At 29.4% G+C, this 12,137-nt stretch overlaps 1 protein-coding gene across 1 annotated transcript; it reads right to left on the bottom strand.

Annotated features, from left to right (window-relative positions):
• Positions 1-2,807: 2,807 nt before the first annotated feature.
• LOC130713024 (uncharacterized) lies at positions 2,808-5,779 on the bottom strand. Its single transcript, XM_057562831.1, has 2 exons — positions 5,578-5,779; positions 2,808-3,064 (listed from the first exon to the last, which is right to left on the bottom strand). The coding sequence occupies exons 1-2, from the start codon at positions 5,777-5,779 to the stop codon at positions 2,808-2,810; spliced, it is 459 nt and encodes a 152-aa protein (XP_057418814.1).
• Between the last annotated feature and the right edge of the window lie 6,358 nt (positions 5,780-12,137).

Genomic DNA, 12,137 nt, shown 5'->3' with positions numbered 1-12,137 from the left:
TATAAATAACCATTATGAATATAAAACGTGTATCAAAATCTTTTTTTCCTATTATAACGTTATGAATTTAAAGCAATTAAATTCAATGAAAGAGTATAAGAGTTTATGGTCTAATTAATTGATATTTTATCTCATTATTCATGTGTTGTTAATTTCCCATAATAGGTGATTATTAAATTAGTTTAATTTGTATTTAAGTTTGTAGTTAGTGTTTAAAAATCTCTAACCCCATGAATTTTTTATTTAAAACGCATTTTTGTTTAGTGTAATCCTAACATTATATGTTTATTTACTAATTTAATAATGTATTCATTAATACTAAGTTAATAATATAATAAGTAATTTTTTTATTTAATTAAAACGTTGAATGAAAATCAATGTATGTTTTTTTAATAAAAAAAAGTCTAATAAATTAAATTAAAAGTGATGAGAACATACTGATATGCAAGTAACCAAATTTTTAATACTTGTGCTTGAGAAAAGTGTCAGGAACTCATCTTTTTCAGTAACGTTTAATCTTTCAATCATAACGTTCATTACTTGAGTATGAACTCCGTCGCACTCAAATAATCTTCGAAGAAACAAAAATTATGTTGTTATTTGTCATCTAATTTTGTTCAAAGTAATATGAAATCCACAGTACATACATACCTTTCTCTGTAGGACACTGCTTGTGGAATGTCAGGATTGAACATTACTTTAGTGCAGTTTAACCCAACAGTTAGTTTATATTCCCCTGGAAAAATAATTAGCGATCGATTGTAAGTTTAAGTTTGAACATGTTGATTTATTATATAGAAGTTTATGTTTGTTTGTTGCTCAAAATAATTAAATGTACCTTGATGAATTGTTACAACTCTCAACAATATGATAATCACAACATGTTTGTTGTCTTTTGAATTTAGAAGTGCATCCAATTCGTCGACAAATTGGCCGTATAAAAAACATTTAATTTTTTTTGCTGGAAAAAAATTAAATAAAAGTTGTTAACTTTCTTCTGTAGGAAATTATAGAAATTAATAATACTAATTTTTTATTGATAAAAGCAAATTTACCCTTGAGATTCAAGTTCAATGTCTCTGTTCTGCGTATGGGCTCCATTCCGCTCAAATCCGTTGTAATTTTCGACGTGCGTTACTTCGCCCATAACATCTGTTTTAATGGTAATGTGAATACATGGAAGTGTTGATGTATTTGAAGTTATTTAAATGAAGGTAAATATTTACATACCAACTAAAAACCGCTTGTCAAAGTCAGGATTTAGAATTTCATGCACATTGTCAAATATCAGATCACGCACAGGAAACACATCTTTATTATATGGAACCATCCTTGTTCTACTTTGCAAATGTATCTTGTAGATATGCCTAGATGCACTAAGACCTCGGAAATTATGTCATACCCAGAAATATTCAAAACGGTATACCAAACCTTCTGTGATTCTGTTGGCAAAACGTTCATGAAGGTTACGCCTACACTCTGCATGGATTGTTTGACCCTAGAAATGAAGGAGTTTCATATGAATTTATGTCCGTGAATTAAATTAAAATACAATTACATATTTAATAATAGCGAAATTGTTTCTGGTTTACATACCTTTCGATCCATCAACAACAAATTACAGAACGAACCATCGTGTCCTTCCTCATATTCTTCCTCCTCTTCTTCAGCAAACCACACCCTTATTACTCGAACGACAATAGTCCAATCATGTGCTAAAGGAGTCAGTTGGTCAAGTAGGCTATAGTTTGGATTCATGATGCAAGGAAGTTTTGGAGATGAAAACTAACGTATGTTGATTTTGGCCTGAACTTGTGTATAAAAGGAGATGTATACTAAAGTATATATATATAGGCTTATTGCTCTTCTGTGATTCCTAATTGATTTTGTTTTGATTTATTATTATTTTTTGTTGAAGCTCGAATTTTTATTAGTATAAGTTGAGTTTTTTTTAGAAATTTAATGTGTTATTCAATTTTTTACTTGATTATGAATTTTTAATTTATGTATGTAGGTTTTATTTACTTAATTAATACACATAATTTTGTATAATTAGTGTATATAATCAAGTAATTGTAATTAAGGAATTATTACTAAGTTGTTGCTTGATTTTTTAAAAATAAATCGATGTAATTAATGTACTTAATTTCGATGGATGAATTTTAAAATTAAATCAATGTTATTAATTTTGTTTTTTTTAATTCTAATTTAAAAGTATTTTAATTCGATTTCCTAAATAGCAGTCAACGGTTTTAATGAAATATATTTTTAAGGAATATTTGTTAAAAATAATTGAATATAATTAAGGCTGTTAGACTATTTTGTTATTTTGAATTTAATGTACTTTATCACGTTATTAATGCAATAAATTTGGTATTTTTTTAATAAATATGGTTTTTTACGCATTAAAGGTTGAAAAATACCTTTATTTAAATTTAAATTTTTTAAATGCTAAATATCATAAATGCGCTTGATTATTTATTGACTAAAAGTTAATGCAGAAAAAAATCATTAAATGTGTGACTAAAACACATAAATGCGCGTGATTATTTAAGGAATAAAAGTAAATGTAGGAAAAAGACATGAAAATGCGTTTATTAATTTGTAATGTGAGAATTTATGATTTTTAATCACTTCTTTAATTTATTTATTTATTATTAAATTCGTAGTGTAATATGTTTCAATACGATTGTTCAACATTATTTTTGGACAATTAGTAAAGAAGCAAAACGTATAAAGAAAACCAATAAATTTGTGATGCCTCATAAATTTTACCGTCATACAAATTTCATAAAATTCAGAATTATTTAGGATAGACTGATCGGAAATTGACGTCTTTCAAACTTAAACGGGTAACCGGAGACAGATGGAACCATGTCCATTCTTGGAATGAAAATGTCTTCTCCAATGTTGGTTCCTGTTATTACAGTGGCCTTTATAACTTTTGTTCCAAGATCAGCCACTATTAGCCGCGTTCCAATGCATAAACTGGCTGCTTGATCTATATTTCTCAATAGCATTATCGGAGCACCTTCCTTCAATATAATTTTGTGATTTGGTATTCCTGAGCATGTAATATCATTTAAGAATTATGTAGTGTAAGACCCAAATAGATTAAGCGTTTAATTAAATAAATTACTTATTGGCTTAAGAGCGATAAGCGCTATTAAGCTTAAGTTGATGTGTTCTCTGTACCTTGTGTGTTATATAAACGATTGTATTATTAAAATTATTATTATTCTCTTCATTAAAAAAAAAAGAGAAAGAAGAAAACAATTTAAAAAGAAAATTTCAGTTTGAAAGGAAAAATAAAAGTCACGTAGGTGACTTACTTATTATTCATCTGAAGAAAGTGAAAGAAAGTTAGGCATGTTATATAAATATATGTAAGTGAGATCACTATGTTAATACTATTACACTTGATCATTTAATTTTGCTCAAAGTGATCTTAAATTATATAATAGAGTCCCTAATAAATTTTAGGATAATGATTCATCATCCTAATATTTTTCTCTTAACTCTATGAGTTGAATCCTACACTATCTATACTTAACCTATTTGTTTATATATATATATATATGTATGTACATTGAATTTAAGAGGTAAAAGTACCTGAAACGGAACAAGGGAAAATTAAAAAAAAAATTGGTGAAGCTTGAGGTGTGAAAGAAAAAGCATGACGAGGATTAATAAAAATTACGTGTAGATAAAAGAGAATTTACGCTGGCCAATCTATGAAGCTACAGCATGAGGTGTTTGTCCAAAATACTCCAGGAAGTATGATGAGGATCAAATAAATGGACGTGTAGGCCAGGGAGAAACTTTGCTGGAAAAGGAAAACCTATAGACTAGGGGCATGACGTGCAACAATTTTGGATGAAGGAGTTACACTATAAAAGGGGAGGAAAGTCAGATGAGGGGAAAGTCAAGAAACACAAAACATTGAAACACATTAACATGCAACTAGCAACTAGCTAGTTGTGATGAGTTAATTTTTAGTAAAAGATCTTGAGTGTTTATTTTGAGTGTGATGAGATTCTTGAGTTTTGGAGCGGAAGCTATGATCTTGAAGCTTAGCATTTTCGGAAGCAATTAATTTTCTAAGGTAAGGGCACTCGGTCTAGACTTGTCTGCATGTGATTGTGCTATATGATTCTTGTTTATATGATGTTTGTTGGTTAAAACTTGATGATGCAAGTATTGCTATATGATGTGTTGAACTTGAAATCATGTATTATGCTTTGGCAAATTGATAATTATAATTTATGATAAGTCTGAGATGCGAGTGTTGGCAAGAGATGCCTTTGCTAGTGGGCAATCAGATATTCAATAAGGAGTTATTTTTTTAAGATCGGACTGTGAGGAGATAGTTCCGATGTTGTGCTGACTAACCGCATGGCATTATGCATGTTTTGTTGTGGTTCGGAACCGGTTAGGTTGAACCATGATATGAAATTCTGTCAGGGCATAACGACATATCCGAAGAAGTGGCAAAATGAAAGCGATAGTGCGTTAGTGTAGACTAACCCCAATTGTGGAGTCGTATTTTGTCTCGCCTTCCCATAAGTCGTTACTGGCATTAAAATTAGCATATGCATGAGCATGTAGTCTAACTGGACTCTAGGTGCACTTGTTTGTGCTTTTGGGTTTATTACTCTATATGCTAGTTGTTTACCTATATAACATGAATCTGAGATTGCAAATGATGTATTAGAATTTATGACCTTATTACTGTGATGTTATGTCAATCATGTTACATGTTATATGTGTTGTTTGGGAGTTGACCCTTGCTTATTTGACTGTGTGTTGCATGGGCGCTTAACGCCAGAGAATGATAAACGGCGCTGAGAAAGTACTATATGATTGAGGAAGTGTTCAAGGGACAGGCGGATGTCAGACGTAGAACTATGTATTGTCTTAGTGGTATTATGGTTTTGGGTTAGTATTTGGGGGGTGAGCCGAGTTTTCTTGTAGCGTTCGAACCTAACCTAGAGACCTTTTTGTATTGGCTCAGGAGTGGTCGAGCATTAGGTTACCCTTATGTCTTTCAAATTGAAGGAATTATTTGTAATCAAGATTTTATTAATAAAATGGAATTATTCAGTCCATTTACTCCTTCAGTTGTCAATTTTTTTTTTATTTCGGTAAAATTGACCCACGTTTTGGGAAAGGTTACTAAAGTGACCCTCGTGAAAATCGGGGCGTTACATGTAGTAAACCACTCTGATTGTAGTTCAGTGTCCTCGTCAGATTTGCAAGTGCTATCTGAGCTTAAGTACTCTGTTGTATTACCTGGTAGTAAATCAAGCATAAAATAATTAACTTTCTCAACACATTCCAATGTAGGACACAATATGCATCGTTCTTCCAAAAAACTTTTCAGTCTTCATGTTCTGCACCAAATTGGGATATGCAAATCAACCAGGTCAAGAAGTGGATTTTCACTATCCTGTATCAAAAGATCTTCAAGAATTTCAATATATGATTCACCACGCTCATTTGATTCGAAATCACCATCTCCGATTTTGAGAATTCAGTCAGCAAATTCTTTAATTTCTGTTGCAAGCTTTGGTGAACCTGTTGTGCGTAATCTCATGTTTTTAGTGAGCTTTAAAACTTTACAGTATTTCCAAAGATCAGAAGAATTTACTGTAGCAAATACAATGTCTTGCCTTCCACCTTTTGGAATGACTGGAAGAATTTGTCTGAAGTCACCACCAAGAACTACAACCTTACCGCCAAATGGTTTGTCCATGTTGCTTTCATCTTCCTGTCTCATGATATCGCGCAAAGTCCTATCAAGTGCCTCAAAATAATTCTTATTTAACATAGGAGCTTTATCCTAAATGATCAATTTGGCACAGATCAGTAAATTTGCCCTTAAACTACCTTGTTTGATGTTGCAAGTAGTTGTTTCATCGGTTTGCAATGGAATGCAAAATCTGGAATGTGCTGTTCTACCACCCGGCAACAACAAAGAAGAAATACCACTTGAAGCAACATTCAGAACAATCATACCCATTGAACGGATGGCTGCAGATAATGTATTCCAGACAAAAGTTTTGCCAGTTCCTCCATATCCATACAAAAAGTAAAATCCGCCACTATCAGACAACACCGATTGCATTATGTTGTCATATACACCCTTCTATTCTGCTGTCATCATTGTTAGATAGGATGCATGTTTATTTGTCATTTCTTCTTTGTTGTAGTTAAGCTCATCTACTATGAACTTGTTTTGAAACTATTCCACATCATCAAAAATTGGATAGGGCAGACAACTATGTTCCTTTAGAGATTTGCCATTTCTTTAAAGTATTTTCTCTATCTCAGCCAAACAGAAATTTTGTAACTGATCATCTTCAATATTTAGTCCTGAAAAAAATCATCAAAGTTGATTTTTAATACCCCATAAAATTCGAAATTTATCATTAATTCATTTTAAAATTAGTAGCTGCGTGTAAATATTAGTCCAGTAAGAAGTAATGTAGTAAAAAATTAATAGTATATTTAAAATTGTTATTTTTATTGAATAGGATGTAGTTTTTACTGTTTTTTTTGCACAGTCTAAAAATAATCAATGAATAAAAATTAAAGTTTTTAAAAGACCGTCCCTAAGGTTTTAAATATGGTAATATTTATAAAAAAGGACATGAACGCGAGTATTAAAATGGTAATATTTATAAAAAAGGAAATGAACACGGTTTTTTAAAACGAAAAGAATATAACAGTATATATGTATTTATAATTTTGAATTAAAATCATTAAAATTTGAGTATTAAAACCTTTTTTTAAAGCGTTAAAGAATATTCGAAATTAAAGTTCTGATCATTGACTATCATTAATGTATTTTAGACACAATAAATAGGTGTGGAAAATATGTTTCTTTTTAATGAACGGAAATTTGTTGTCAATGTTTGTACTCCCTCTGTTCCTAAATAACCGACACTATTTTTAGCTGAATTTTGTACCTAATTAGCTGCCACTTTACAAAGTTCAAGAGAACATTAATTATACTTTACCAATTGTACCCTTCATTTATTGGTGGAAGGAAGATTGAAATGTTAGAATTAATAAGAGAGATAAAGGGTATAATAGAAAGTTACATAGTACTTTTTTTTACAACAGAAAGATCATATATTAATTAAAAAAAAGAGGTACTGGGAACAACCTCTCCCAGATGAGGTACAGGAACATAAAAACAAAGAGCAGGAAAAAAATAAAAGAAACAAGACAAAAAGAACAAGTAGCTTCTAATGGCTGCAACATAGTAAGAGCAAGGAGTCACCATCACCCTGTTGCAAAACTAAATACCCGCTACCATAATTGACATAACCAATCCCTGAGGAAGAATCAAGGGGCCAAAAATTTCATTTGGAGAGAGTTTTTGCAGCATAAAGGTGAACATAAAATTCCAGGAGCACATCACTCATCTCAATGATCAGCCAAGGATGGCGAAAGTGGCCAGCTGCATAATGATGGATATATAACTCCAGCTCTTAGGCACACAAACTTTAGCACATAGACAATCTACAATGCCCGCTGTAGCTAATTCAAGGCAACAAACCGCAGCTTGGAAAGACAGCATGACAGTGCAAGCCAGTAGAAAGAATGGAGCACTTTAAGTTTTTGCTACAGACTGGTAAACAAAGCAAAAAGTACACGCTCACTTCAGCTCCTAGGCACCACAAGAACATTAATTATTATAGTACTTTTAATAAAACAAGAACATTAATTATTAATTCTTAATACTTGTGCAACAATCTTAAAATGTCAGTTCTATAGGAACGGAGGGAGTATTATGTATTGACTAATAATTATTGATTTTTAAAACCATTAAATAGGTGTATTAATGTTTTTTTCTTATTGACTAAAATTTGAATGTTGTAAATCAAATTAATGTAACGTATATGTAATTTCGTTGATTTACAGTAATGTATTTAATAACATTAAATGACAATAAACACCATTTTAAATTAATTACACATTAATAAAGGAGTTAATTTGTATTTATAATTTTGAATTTAAATCATTAAAACTGATATTTAAAATCGTTTTTTTTTTCTTAAAACGTAACAGGATAATCGAAATTAAATTTTTGATCATTGACTAACATTAATGTTTTTTTAAAAAGTCAAATAGGTGTGTAAATTACATTTATATTTAAGGAACGGATTTTTTATAGTTAATGTTTTTATTATTAATTGACAAATAATTAATGAATGTTAAAAGCATTAAATAGGGGTATTATTGTTTTCTATCATTGACTAAAATTTGAATGTTGTAAATCAAATTAATTTAATGTATATGTAATTTTGTTGACTAACATTCATGTTTTTACTAACATTAAATATCAATTAATTATAAACACCATTTTAAATTAATTACACATGAATAAAGTTCCTTAATGTCTTTTATGATTTTAAATAAGGAAATTAATATAATTAAGTGGTTTATATAAGGAAATTGAAGGATATTAATAATTAATTTCAAAAATATTTTCCCTAAATAAATAGTTGATGCGTTAAAATTTATTAAATTATTTTAAATTTCCTTATTTAAAAAAAACAAAAATAGCATTTATTTCATAAATCATTTAATGTCTTTTATGATTTTAAATAAGGAAATTAATATAATTAAGTTGTTTATATAAGAAAATTGAAGAAAATAAACAATTAATTTTGAAAATATTTTCCTTAAATAAATAGTCAATGCATTAAATTTTATTTAATTATTTTTAATTTCCTTATTTGAAAAAAAAAAACGAAAATAACATTTATTCCATAAAGCATTTATTGCCTTTTATGATTTTAAATAAGGAAATTAATATAATTAAGTGGTTTATATAAAAAAATTAAAGGAAATAAATAATTAATTTTGTAAATATTTTCCTTAAATAAATATTCTATGCATTAAAATTTATTTATTTATTTTAAATTTCCTTATTAAAAAAACGAAAATAGCATTTATTTCATAAAACATTTAATTTATTTTATTATTTTAAATTTAAATAAGGAAATTAATATAATTAAGTGGTTTATATAAGGAAATTGAAGGAAATAAATAATTAATTTCGAAAATATTTTCCATAAATAAATAGTCAATGCATTAAAATTTATTTAATTATTTTAAATTTCCTTATTAAGAAAAACGAAAATAACATTTATTTCATAAAGCATTTAGTGTCTTTTATGATTTTAAATAAGGAAACTAATATAATTAGGTGGTTTATATAAGGAAATTGAAGGAAATAAATAATTAATTTCGAAAATATTTTCCATAAATAAATAGTCAATGCATTAAAATTTATTTAGTTATTTTAAATTTCCTTATTTAAAAAAAACGAAAATAAAATTTATTTCATAAAAGCATTTAATGTCTTTTATGATTTTAAATAAGGAAATTAATATAATTATTAAGTGGTTTATATTAGGAAATTGAAGGAAATAAATAATTAATTTCGAAAATATGTTCCTTAAATAAATTGTCAATGCATTGAAATTTATTTAATTATTTTAAATTTCCTTATTAAAAAAAATAAAAATAGCATTTATTCCATAAAGCTTTTAATGTCTTTTATGATTTTAAATAAGGAAATTAATATAATTAAGTGGTTTTTATAAGGAAATTAAAGGAAATAAATAATTAATTTCAAAAATATTTTCCCGTATATAAAACTTGGCTACCGAATTTAAAAATTAATTAATTTTTTTTTAACTTTTTTTATCATTTTAAAATTTGAAATTATTTTAAAACCAAGGAAAAGGGGATTCACGTAATTAATTATTTAAACGTTTTTTTTTTAATCTTAAAAATGGAACTTATTTCAAAAGGGATTTTAAAAAAAAAATTGTATAAAGCAATAATTTGACATGAATGATTTTGATATTAGACTAACATAAATTGGCTGTTAAAACAGTTTTTATTTTTAAAAAGTTAAGGTAAAAAAGTGTTTTTGGTATTGGACTAAAGTTCTTTTTTATATATAACCTTGTTTGGATCCTGACCGTAAAAGAATGACAAAGAAAAGAAGCACTGTTGGGCATATATGAATATCTTATTATTATAAATGGTCGGTGAATGCACAATTGTCAAATATATCAAGCTTGATTCAACCCACAAGACAAAGTGATGAAGGCAAGGAAAAAATTGTACGTGTAAAACAAAGGAAAAACAAAGTAAATCATGAGAACAATTCTAAAATGAAAAAAATAACAATTAATCTTGAGTTTTATTTGATAAATAAAGTAAATCATGAGAACAATCCTCTCATGTAGATTGAGAAAAACAAAACAACGAAAAGATACCCAAGACAAAACAACAACTGATTAAATTTTGGAATGAATAACAACTGACTAAATATTTTCATACACCACCTTAACTTTAATAATTCTTTTTGCTATTCTTTCAAACCTAAAACAAACTATGTCACCGCCTCTAATTTCCATTAGTTTGCAGAATTTTCTCCAACCAGATCCTATACGCGCATCAGTAGGTTTTGACGAAAGCACGTTGCAGGGGATGTCATCTATCACACCAGTATGAAGTTGTACCGGAGATGTTCCAAAACTTAAAAAGAATGGAACGATCTGAGAAGGTAATAGCTGAAAAAAAAATGGGAAAACAATTATGAAATTGTAAAAACCATAATAAAACACATTGAAGTTAAAAAAAAAAGGAATACGAAAATTAAACTAACCAATTCGTATTGTGCACATTGACATGCTGTGAGGGTCAGTACCAACTGTGGATGTTTCCGTTCGTAAAAAACAACCACTTGAGATCCATATCATATCTATTTTTCCAAAAATTTGGACGATCCCTAGTATCAGTGACCGGGACCAAAACCCGCAAGAAGTCAAGGCCGTGTTCATGTGTAACCATAGAGAGGCCTCGATACTTGATTTGAGTAAAATCTTCTTTCCAAATTGAAACATAAAAAACGTTAACATTTTCAATTTTTTTGAAAAGAAACCAGCAGTTTAGGGTATCAAAGTTGTATAGCCATCGTAGACCTATCCAACCGTTAGTCAAGCGGCATTCACCATTCTGATGGTGAAATTCAATTGTGCTATGAACACTCACGGGATCAATAATAATAATATATCCTTCAAGTATCGAGGCTAAAAACAATATTAGGGTTAGTAAAACATGAATATTGAAGGATTGAGATTAGATTACAATAACACACATCAAAGACATCAAAAATTGATTTGATTTGAGAAAAAGTAGATACCTTTGTAAAGTCATGAAGAACAACGAACAGAGATCTTGAAGCCATGTAGGAAGGCTAAAAACAAAAAACGCACGAGATGGTGAAGGAGCAACGTAGGTTTAGGAGAAAGCCAAATAATGGAGAGATGAATGAAGAATACGAGTCTTATATAAGCTTTTAAATAGAGAGGGGTGTAGGTTAAGGAGAAGGGTGTACATTAAGAGGAAAGGAGGAATGATTGCCATGTATGATTTTTAATGGAATTAGCCAATCATGAGATGCCACGTAGGCGATGATTGGACCTAGAAAAACCCTTGAATGTATATATTATGGATTATCTAAGTAATTTCTACTATCTATGTTATATCAATATTAAAGAATTCACTAAATAAATTATCTATTTTCACTAATTAAATATGCATTTTAAATATTTTCACTAAATAAGAAAAATAAAATTTCATTTTAAATAGGGTAAATCATTTACCATATTGAAAACGGTAAATTATTTACCATATTGAAAACGGTAAATCATTAACCGTATTTACAGTGAAACCCATGAAACCCACTCGCGGTCACCCTGTTATACGTTTAAATAAAATACGGTTAATGATTGGCCGTATTGAAAACGGTATATCATTTACCGTATTCTAGTCAGAAGGGACTTTACGGTAATTTCCCCACTTTAAGTGGGGTGGGGAGCCTAAGGGGTGGGGCGCCAAACCCAATTCCCAAGTTTTTGCCCTCGTCGCTTCAGGCTAGGGATGGCACCCGCGCGGGGCGGGGGCGGGCCCATCCCCACATATTTCCTCTTTCCCCGTCCCCATCCCCATTTCCCACGGCGGGGTGAATTTTTACCCCATCCCCGTTCCCTATCTTCCTACAGGTTCTCACGGGGATCCTCAGTATGTCATTAAAATTTTAA

The sequence above is a fragment of the Lotus japonicus genome, chromosome 4 (assembly GCF_012489685.1).
Source record: "Lotus japonicus ecotype B-129 chromosome 4, LjGifu_v1.2".
Classification (NCBI taxonomy): Eukaryota; Viridiplantae; Streptophyta; class Magnoliopsida; order Fabales; family Fabaceae; genus Lotus; species Lotus japonicus.
The sequence above is the reverse complement of the archived record's forward strand: the minus strand, read 5'-3'. Positions and strand labels throughout refer to the sequence as shown.

Excerpts from the sequence above, each read along its gene's own strand:
- LOC130713024 (XM_057562831.1), bottom strand. The coding sequence starts at position 5,779 with ATGAGACAGGAAGATGAAAGCAACATGGACAAACCATTTGGCGGTAAG. Across the intron at positions 3,065-5,577 it reads CATGAGATTACGCACAACAG|GAATACCAAATCACAAAATT; the intron begins GTTCACCAAAGC and ends TTACATGCTCAG.